Raw genomic sequence first — 11,660 nt, forward strand, 5'->3', positions numbered from 1 at the left:
GACAAAATCTAAAGTAAAAAAACAAATTACCTGTAGATCCTTGACAGAATCTCCAATCACGTTTCTCACTCCTTCCATTGCTTGCACAGACAAACATTTATCTAGACCATAAAAGAAAAGCTTGTATAAAGAGATATATCTTCTTCACAATCATACCACCAGGCATATGTGCTATTTTTAAGATTGTATTTATCTTTGTGTTTAAATGAAAATATTCTAATCTAAAACAAATTAAAATAGAATTATGAAAAATGTAAAAAATTTGCTATCAATTGTTTATGTCACAGTCTATACTGAAAATTATGTGTTTACAATGTCTAAACCTATGAGGAAGATTGTCCTATATGGTTAAGAAAAGATGTGCTATTTCACCAGAATAGTGTGCTTTATAATTTTAAGAAAATTTTCTAAATTGGGGTAGGAGAAGTAGGTGGTTTTAGTGCAAGCGCTCCAGAAAATAGCCTACCATATCCATTTACAGTCTTGGTCATTTTGTTCCTTTCCATCTGCAGATATACACTTTACTCTTTGGCATGTAGGTATGCCCAATATACTTAAATGCACATGCTAGTCAAGGTGAAAAGTCGGTTTTATTCCTTTAACTACAAATTATTTCTCATAGAGAAAGAAATATCATAGCAAAAAAGCAAAATAATTGCAGTATGTGGTCAAGCAGAAATAAATAGTAAACATAAAATAAACATAAAATATAATAATAATAAACATAAAATATAATAAACATAATAATAAACATAAAATACTGTAAATGAATGCAGAACAGTGGAGTAAAAATTCCAGTTTAGCTTGTATTAAAATTGATAAAATAATCCTGTCTAGCAAGTATTTCCCTTAGGCCAGAGGAGTCTTAGTCTATGTGAAAAGGGTTAAAATATGCCACAATGGTCATATTAATCTTTGTAAACATCTTCTACAAATTTTAGAGAACACTCTAAAGCAAAAATGCTGCCAAAATTTTCATAATACTGCTTGCCAGTTTTTTGATTTTCAAGTTATAATAGTTTTGTAGCTTTGGAACATTTTTGGAGATAAGTTTCTATTTATTTTTATTTTTAAGTCTCAGATGCAAAAATACTGTCAAAAATTATGGAGCAAGAATTACTGCCCTACACATGCTGATTCTTACTATGTAGGCCTACTATTTTTCCCCCCACTTACTCTGAGTTTTGGTAAGAACAAAAAAAGAATCAATGCAAGCATTGCCCAATAGGCGAGTTATAAAATTGAACTGGAATAGTGTTATTTAAGTTTTTATTTCTGGAGCTATTATAATTTTGTACTTAAATAACTTTTTCAAATTACAATGAATATACTTTGCCTAAAAGATTATCAAGTGCAGGGTAAAGCACATTTCTGGACATGTAAATTCGAGCTCCTTAATTTTGCCAAATACATCCTTCAATTTAAGATAAGTTTTGTAAAAAGTAGTACTATCCTTCAGATATACAAAAAAGGTAAAGTAATGTACTTGTTACCAGCTTGCTACCTTCTAACTGGCTGTTGTACCAACATACTACCAGGTTTTGGGGTCATACATACTACCTAACACTAGTAGACACAGACTCCCTCACAAGCAAAAAGCATACAATAAAGATAAAAAATTCCAAATTATATACAATCTGTCTATTGTTTTAGACGGAATAGTAAATCAAAATAGCAGTTTTTCTAGTTTTCGGGGATACTGGTGGACAGTTCAAGATATTGCCTACTTTGGAGCAATTGAAACTAGATAGAATTATTGTTTGTATTGAAGTTACAAACTTTAAATCTCTAGTACATAAATTTTGGTCAAATTTTAGACTTTTAATTAAAACTATTAGAGACTGTCATTAGAATTTACTAATTACAGCTGCAGTTACTAATTACAGAAAAAAACTTATTAATTAAAAATAGAAGTAATTAGAGTTAGACTGTAATTAGACTGCAATTAAAACTAAAGTCAAAGCCACAATTTCACCTGCTAGTAGCTAGTACAGTGCTCTGCATTCACTCAACCACAGATGTGAGCTAATAAATTCTAAGCACAGTCCTTTTCTAGAAGGATAGCACAAAAAGACTTTTTTTTTCATTTAGAAACCTATAGAACTTACATATAAAGCAAACCTCAAAAGTCTGATTGATTACCCAAATGGCAATCAAAACAGCATTTTACTGCTAAAATAAAGGGATAAGAAAAAAAGAGAAATAAGTGCACTATTGAAGGTAAAAATTACCAGAATTATATAACATGTCTAGGTCTCATTTGGTTTAGGTTAGATAATTATTTGAAAAAAAATTGCTATCACCAGCCCTTAAGGGCCAAATTCAGGTTTTGGGGTCAATAAATAAAACAAGACAAAGAAGAAAGCATAATAAGCAACAAAAAAGTAAAAGACTGGTAAATGAATGCCAAAATCAAAATTGTTGAAATTAAAATTCACTCATTAGTAATTATTTAAACTGAGATTGGTTATAACATGTTAAAAAGGTAACAACATGTACAACTCAATAAAATAATAAATATAAAGATAAGGAAAAATAAAGTGACACTAAAAGAAGGGCAGATTCAACTGTAAGAGGGTAATTTCTGCTTCTCACTCTACTGTTGTAACATCTTTATTGTTTTAGAAAGTTTTTGATGTTTGTGTAATGCTTAATTTTAATAACAATTATAAAAAAACAGAGCCTACAGTAAAACTGATGGCCAGTGTCTTTTTGCTATCTTAGAAATTATTTGAATTAGGTAGTAGTTAAGAAGTTGAGGAAAGGAAGGTCTTTGAAGAAACCTCCACCCTTCCCCTTCAAAAGACACCTACAATTGATAAACTTGTAAGCACTTTCTGTCATATAAAAGTATAACCTTCAAAATAGATCTACAGCATAAATGAAGCCCAGAGAAATTCTAATTAACTGACATAGGTGAGCTATAGGTTTGGACTCAAGACAGGCTCCTTCAAAGCAGTGTAACCAAATGCTCTACTTTCAGACCAATGGCTGCCTACTCAATTGCAATCTCATCACTAAAATAATAGAGCATCTAGTGAAAAGAGAAGAAGAAAAAGACTTTGAAGTCATCATTGATGTTAAGTTGAAACTCCACAACAATGTCAGCACATAATTTCCTATGCAAATTCCAGCCTTTTCCTAATAAAACCGATTATCAAACAGTTCGTGGTAACAAACACTAGTAAGGAGCAACCTGGCTCAATAGTAACGAAACTCTAAAAAACGGAATTTTGATGCTAATAGATACATCAAAAGAATCGAATTTTTATGCTGATTCTAAATATATAAGTTTCATCAAATTTCATCTTTGTCATCAAAAGTTACGAGCCTGAGAAAATTTGCCTTATTTTGGAAAATAGGGGGAAACACTTTCTATTAGTCAAAGAATCTTAACGAAAATCACACCATCGCATTCAGCTTATCAGAGAACCCTATAGCGAAAATTTCAAGCTCCTATCTACAAAAATGTGGAATTTCGTATTTTTTGCCAGAAGACAGATCGTGGGTGCATGTTTATTTAAAAAAAAAAATTTCAGGGTCATTGTATCAACCAAGTGGCCCTAGAATCTCGCAAGAGGGCTCATTCTAACGGAAATGAAAGTTCTAGTGCCCTTTTTAAGTGACCAAAAAATTGGAGGGCACCTAGGCCCCCTCCCATGCTCATTTTTTCCCAAAGTCAATGGACCAAAATTTGGAGATAGCCATTTTGTTCCGCATAGTCGAAAACCATAATAACTATGTCTTTGGAATGACTCACTCTCCCACAGTCCCTGGGGGAGGGGCTGCAAGTTACAAACTTTGTCCAGTGTTTACATACAGTAATGGTTATTGGGAAGTGTACAGACGTTTTCAGGGGGATTTTTTGGTTCGGGGGTGGGGTTGAGGAGAGGGGGCTATGTGGGAGGATCTTACCTTGGAGGAATATGTCATGGGGGAAGAGAAATTCAATGAAAAGGGCGCGGGATTTTCTAGCATTAATATAAAAAAAACAATGAAAAAATAAACATGAAAAAGTTTTTTCAACTGAAAGTAAGGAGTAACTTAAAACGAACAGAGATTATTACGCATATGAGGGATTCTAAAAATAATTTAGCATAAAGAGCAAGGTATTTAGGAGGAGATAAATACCTTGCTCTTTATGCTAAAGTATTTTTAGTAATTTCAACTATTTATTCTACAGCCTTTCTGATTCAGGGGTCATTCTTAAAGAATTGGGACAAAACTTAAGATTTAGTGTAAAGAGCGAGGTGTTAACGAGGGGACAAAGCCCCACATATACATAATAAACAACATAAGAATATAAAAGTTTGTTATGTAAGTTAATTCTTAAGTTACATATATTTTTTACTAATAAAAACGTTTGTTAAAAATTAAAAGTTCTAGTTGCCTTTTTAAGTAACCGAAAAATTGGAGGGCAACTAGGCCTCCTTCCCCACCCCTTATTTCTCAAATCTGATCAAAACTAAGAGAAAGCCATTTATCCAAAAAAGAATTAATATGAAAATTTCATTTTAATAATTTATGTTCAGAGAGCCAAAATCAAAAATGCATTAATTCAAAAACGTTCAGAATTTAAATAAAAAAAAACTAGTTTTTTAAACTGAAAGTAAGGAGCGACATTAAGACTTAGAACGAACAGAAATTACTCCATATATGAAATGAGTTGTCCCCTCTGCAATCCCTTGCTCTTTATGCTAAAGCTTTTAATTGTTTTAAAAAGCAGAATTATGGCAAAGAGTCAAACTTTAGCATAAAGAGCGAGGGATTGCAGAGGGGACAACCCATTTCATATACGGAGTAATTTCTGTTCGTTCTAAGTCTTAATGTCGCTCCTTACTTTCAGTTTAAAAAACTAGTTTTTTTTATTTAATCAACATACAAGAGGTAACAGTATTCATTAAACAATATAAAGCTCTCATCAGACTATACCTTGATTTAGGTATACGCCCTGCTGGTCCTTCTTATTGGCAAGGTGCAGGACTCAATTAGAATATTCAAAGGGGAACCATTAGCCAAAGTGTACAAAAATCACAAAATCAACTTCATGTTAAGACCACTTCAAACATCTTAAGCTGCCAACCCTTGTCTACAGATCTATGTGCATTGACATTATCCTGACTTACAAACTTCCAAGAAGAAGAAAACTCTACCATCTTCTGTGACAGTCATAGTGTCAGTCAATATTACATGAGAGGATACTCCAAGAAGCTGTTGAAGCTAAGCTCCTAATTGATAACCCAGCAAACATACTTCTCAAAAGGAGTTATGAACCAGTGGAACCAACTGAGTGACCCAACTATCCCCACTCTCCTCATCTAGTCTTTCAAATAGACTTTTTCAATTAACATGAGAAGAGGCAGTGGAGGTTTAACTGGGCTTCATAGAAACAAGACTCCTCTGTGCAATACATACACCACTAGGTGTTAGCTGATAACTCTTCTAAAAAAACTTCTTATTTTAACTTAACAGTCCCTGTGTTTCAGTAGCCATTTTTAAAATATTGGGACAAATGGTTTAGCATAAACAGCAAGGTATTGAGGAGGGGACAACCCTTCATATACAGAATAATTTATGTTCATTTTGAGTCTTAATGTTGCTCCTTGCTTTCAGTGAAAAAAAAACTTATTTTGTTTATTTAATATCTGTTTGTTTTTCAAATAATGCAGCTAAATCTGACTCACCCTCCATAAAATGTACCAGCCTCACAGGAAAATGTCATCCAACATAAAGTACATCCCCCTCATTAAGTTCTCTCTAGACCAGTGGTTCCCAACCTTTTTTGGTCCGCGTACCCCTAGTCAAGGCCCAAAAAGTTTGCGTACCCCTTTCTTGAGAATCGTTGTTTTACTTTTTTCTTAACTAAAATCAGATTTTCAAAAACACGAGATTTATTGTCCAATATGACGGTGCTTAAATGTACTTACAAAATCAATGAGAAACTTGAGGCTGCTTTTTTGCTAAAATATTATCAAATCTTGGCTCGATGTCACTAACGGCAATTATAAGGTCATTTTGTACACTCAGTCTGTTTCTGTGTTTGGTTTTGATCAATGACATTGCCGAAAATGACACTTCACAAAGGTAAGTGGATCCGAATGGTAACAAAGCAGACATGGCGATTTCACTTAGTTCCTTGTATTCTCCTTTCACCTCCAGCCAAAATTGGGAAACAGTTACATTTTGGAATTTCAGTTCTAAGGCGCGATCACTGGCAAGTTCGATCAGATTCTCTGTAAGCTTGTCACTAAGACCGGAGCTTGAGGTCACGTCTTCAACAAATGGATTTTGGATCCAATCCTGCGTTCTATCTTGGTTCATAATCGATGGGAAATATGACACAAGTTCATCTCGCAACTTTATCAGATGCTCCCGAATACAATCACAGATTGTGTTGAGGTTATCAATTTCACTATTGTCCGCAAACTTGTCAAGGGTCGGGAAGACACTAACGCTGTTTCTTTGAACCTTTTTAAGCCAGAACTCCAATTTCTTGATGAAAGCACACATCTTCAAATTCAGGGAGAGTTCGTCCGTCCGGAAACCTTGCATTGACAGATTCAAGTCATTCAGTTTGTCGAAAATATCCGCAAGATAGGCCAGCCTGCAGACCCAGTCCTGGTTTTCAAAAAGTGAACTGAATGCAGATTTTTGCTCCAGAAGAAACATATGAACTTCTTGTCGAGCTTGAAAAGTCTGTTTAAAATCTTCCCACGAGACAACCAGCAAACTTCTGTGTGCAGAAGTAAATGTTGATGTTCTGAACCCATCTCTTGGCACAGCAACTTGAACATTCTTGATTTCAGTGGTCGGGCTTTGATGAAGTTGATCACTTTTACAGCCTTGTTGAGGGTCTCATGCAGATGTGCGTTCATCCTTTTCGATGCAAGAGCTTGCCTGTGAATGATGCAGTGCAACCACTTCACCTTTGGATTTTTCTTCCTTATCCAGGCCATGAGCCCATTATTCTTCCCTGTTAGGGCGGCAGCTCCATCACTGCAAACTGATAGACACCAGTCCCACAAGATGCCCCCTTCTGCAAAGAATTTGTCAATCACCTTGAATAGTTCTTCTCCTGTTGTTCTTGACTGTAGGTTTTGACAAAACAGAATATTTTCTCTTATGTCAGAACAATCTTGATATCAAACAAAGACAATCACCTGGGCTTCACCTGACACATCCGTGCTTTCGTCAAGCTGTAGCGCAAACATCTTCGTCAACTTTATTTGCTCAATAACCTGCATGACAATATTGCTTGCAATGTCTTCTATCCTTCTTGAAATGGTATTGTTCAACACAGGTATAGACTGAAGGGCAGTAGCAGTTTTTGTGTCAAACATTATTTCACTGACTTTCACTAGTGCTGGTAATATCAGACATTTGGCGATGGTGTGTGGTTTTTTCTGTTTTGCAACTAAATATGAAACAGCATACAAAGCCCGGAGAGCCTTTGAAGAAACTGATGCCACTTTTGCAATTTCCAAACAGTTACTAGCGAATGCTTCTTGTTTACGCTTGAAAAACTATGGGCTTACCGACATGAGAAGGGTGCACAGTACTGAGATGCCGGTTCATATGGGCAGGTTTCATGGAACTGTTGGCCAAGACTTGACCACAAAGAACGCACTGTGCATTCACTGGATCAGACTTTGTCGCACTAAATCCGAGCCCTAGGTATTCTGACAAGTATCAACGCACTTTGACTGATGATTCGTCATATTTCTTCTTCTTAGGTGCAGGTTCAGAGTTTTGGGTACCATCATTCGGCTTCTTGTTATTCCTGATCAGGAATCTATCCATCTTTGTTTGCAACCACAATTCATGAACTTCGTGTTTCAACAGATGACAAGATACTGAACTTGCTGAGTTTAAATCGAGACCTTACGGCTATGGAGAAAAATTAGCGGGTTACTGAAAGCGGAAGTTTTGAAAATGAGTCTGAAATTACGTACAATGGGTTATGTTATCTGATTTTGAGGGAAATGTTGGAACTGAGTCAGAAACAAGTTTTAAAGATGTAGACTAAATTAGTTTTGGGACCTTCACGTACCCCCTGCAAGGGTTTCGCATACCCCCTGGGGTACGCGTACCACCAGTTGGGAACCACTGCTCTAGACAGTTCCATCCTTAATGAAAATCATCCTCCCTGTAAAATTTCTTTCAGACAATTCAGCCTGAAAAATTATCCTTAGCTTACTTTTTGTTTGAGAAAGACTTTAGTCAATAATCAGTTTCTTGATCATTCCAGAAATTCCCTTTTCTGTAGAATTTATTTTCAGAATTCAAAAGACAAAGAAAATGGCCCCTGGATATTTCCTCCAGAACATCTCTGCATGCATTCTGTCTGGAAAATTCCCCCTTTCTCCATAAATTTCCCTCCCCAAGAACAATTTTTACAATGGAAATCCACCCTGAGCACAAATTTCCCCCCAAAAATGTCTGTATACTTCTCAATAACAAATACTATGCATTAACAATAGATGAATTTCATAACTTATAGGCCTCTACTTACAGACTTCAGGGGGTCATTTTACCCCAAAAGACATAGTTATTTGATCTTTGAACTATACTGAACAAAATTACTATCTCAAAAATTTGATCAGATAACTTTGGGAAATATATGGGCATGAGAGGGGGACCAGTGGCCCTCTAATTTTTTGCCATTCAAAAGGACACTAGAACTTTTAATTTCTATTTGAATGTGCCCTCTCCTGATCTTCTAGGGTCATTATTTCAATACAATCACCCATGGAAATAAACATGCATACATAATCTGTATTCTGGCAAAAATAGCAAAGTAAATTCCACATTTTTGTACATGGGAGCTTGAAACTTCTACAGAAGTGTTCATAGATACATTGAATTTGCTTGTGTTATTTTCATCAAGACTCCTTGAATTTTAGGTGGTTTTTCCTCCCTATTTCAAAAATCAGGCTAATTTTCTCAGGCTTGTAATTCTTGATGGGTAACACTAAACTTGCCCATTTGACCTATTTCTTTTTGCAGACCTGAGGGTCCTAATGTTGATACCTCTTTCTTAGCATGATAAATTGAAAGGCAGGATCTGGCAGGTAATCAGCTAATACAACCTGTTGATGTTAGGTAACATGTCTCTTGTCTTAACATTCTGTGACATTTCTGTAATGCTTTGTTGTCTTCTATGAGAGGTTATTGGTTTTCAAGTCCTAACTATTTGTAGCTTTAACAATCTGAGGAGTTTACCATTTATGAAGGCAGGTAGGACTATTGATACCTAGTAATTGAGGACTTCACCTTCATATGAGGAGATTGTATCAATTTTTTTTACAAAGAGTCCATAAGATGGTAGAAAGTCCTTTTAAATTGTTGGATTTGTGATTTCTGAACCTTAAGTAAAAAAAATTTTACTTAAGCCAAGATCACAAAAAAAAATCTTTTATCAAACTTAGCACCTAACTTTTTTTTCTAAGCCTGAAAAATATGGAAGGAGTAGAAGTAAAAGCTTGAAAACACCTCAATTGCCCAAGGTGAAATTTAGGCTTTGGACCATTCATAAATTCTTATTTACTCATTGAAGTCTCAGTCTCATTAGGAAAAAGCTCCTCATCTAGAATTTTATGGAGTTTGTTAACTTGAAGATTGTTATGTTAAACTGTAGTTAAAGGCCTTTTGACTCACCTTACAAATTAATTTCAGCCTTATTAAAAGAATTTTCAGTAATAAACATTTGTGTTCTCTATAACTTAGATTGAAAACTATGATATAAGATTTGTTCATTGTTTTGGTGTTGCAAATGCTAATCTCATACTTATTAAGACAAGTTAGATGAATTCAATGACAAACAATCCAGTTTCTGGGTGATATAGCCTAACAGCAATTTTGTAGTGACTTAATTGTTGATTAGCTGTCTAAATACTGGGTATCTTAGGAGGAAAGGGCTGGGATTCAAGTGAGGTAGTAGTAATCATTATAAATGGAAAGACTGTTGGGTAACATGATAGAATCAAAGATCTCCATAAGGAAACTCTATAAAACAGAAAGAGTACCATATTTTTTAAAAACTGATGGTTCTTTCTAAAATCAAATGAAATTAGCCTATATCATAAGAATCTCATTTTGAAACATGAATCAAAATCACAAAAGGATGTTTATATAGCCTAATTAAAAAGTAATAACTTCATGAATTCTAATTTTGTATACTCATTTAATATAAGGTCATACATGGGAGTATTAGAGAGGGGGGAACTATCAAAAACACAACTTAAAACATAAGAAGGAGCATGAAATTAGCAGGCCAGTTATAAAATACAACCCATTTTTTATTGTAGGCTAGTGCTTTCTCCCTGGAAGCTGAAGGCTAACTCAACTTTTTTAGTGTTGCCTGTTATTTGGCTTAGAATTGGGGTCAGTAGCATGACTGTAAGCTTAGCCAGAATCAACATGGCATTATAAGGATACCTGGAGAAATCTGGGGAAAGTAAACATAAAGGGTTTAAAAAGCACAGGATGGCTGGCCCTCAACATCCCATTACACAGCCTGGCTGAAGGATGATGAAACACATCAGCACTGCTAATAGGGACTGTGAAGTTTACTGCTGTATTCTTTCTCTCTTTAACACAGGTCTAGACTCTTAGTCTAGCTTAACTAACAAATTAATCAACTATTCAAAATCTACTTAGAATATTTGGTAAAAACAAATAGCCTAATATTATCTATGATCATGTAGAACTCAGGTTCATTATGCCTATGAGGGCTCAAGATGTTTTTTAAAAGTTTGGCTCACCTGGCTCAACAATGTTTTGAGACTTCAGATGTTGTCTAATTACATTTTTACCCATGTCTGTAAGTTTATATCTGTATCCATGGGTTTTTTAAAGTTTGTCATTTAAGTAAAAGATATAGGCTTACATATTCCTTGGTATTATCTAGTTTGGTCCTAAACAATTTATTCAAATAGATACAATAGAGTAAATTTTTCAAAGAATATCCTATTTTTTATAAATACCTCCTTCAGATCATGGTAATTAATTCTCCAGTTCCAGTTCCAAAAATTCTCAAAGGAGGCACCCAGAAAATTTGAAACTGTTTGCCAAAAATTAGATAAATACTACAACGGAAAAACTACACATAGAAGGAAAAAGCGAAAAAATATTGGCTGGGCGAGAGTTCCGTTTATTACTACTACTAGCCTACTACTAAAAACTCACGGCCGCACCAAGCCACCTGATGCCATCACATCTATGCACGCTCCTCCATTATCCCAATCTAATCAAAGACTCTCTCTTTACCCCCTCATGGAAAGTCCTTATTTCCCTTAAATATTTGTTTTGAGTGGACGGATGATAGATAGACTTATTTATTAACAAATTATCCAAGATCATTTTTATACAATCCTAATAAGGGGGTTAATACCAGATTTGCCTCTCACTCAATTGGAATATTTGTCTTGGCTTCTTTTTACAATTGGCCATGGCTTGATTCCCACAACTATTCGATTTTAATTCGGAGACAGTCGTGCTTTTTTGACAACGTTAGTTATACAAAAGAAAGAAATACGATTTGAAAAGAAATGTATGGAGTGCTAAGTAAATCTGAAGCCAGGGTAATATGACTTCCGATGTTACCGAACGTTTATCTGGTAACACGAAGAAAAACTGATTCATTAAAACATAAGTTTCCA

General features: G+C 34.8%; 1 protein-coding gene across 1 annotated transcript in view; it reads right to left on the reverse strand.

Moving 5' to 3' along the window:
• Nucleotides 1-11,067, reverse strand: part of LOC136038248 (reticulon-4-interacting protein 1, mitochondrial-like) — a gene marked incomplete in the record, with an annotated part of 65,640 nt that extends 54,573 nt beyond the window's left edge. The window contains 2 exon segments of the mRNA XM_065721360.1: nt 31-101; nt 10,986-11,067. Of these exon segments, the coding sequence (XP_065577432.1) occupies nt 31-78 (48 nt within the window).
• Nucleotides 11,068-11,660: the final 593 nt, after the last annotated feature.

The sequence above is a fragment of the Artemia franciscana genome, chromosome 17, assembly GCF_032884065.1.
Source record: "Artemia franciscana chromosome 17, ASM3288406v1, whole genome shotgun sequence".
NCBI classification, from domain to species: Eukaryota; Metazoa; Arthropoda; class Branchiopoda; order Anostraca; family Artemiidae; genus Artemia; species Artemia franciscana.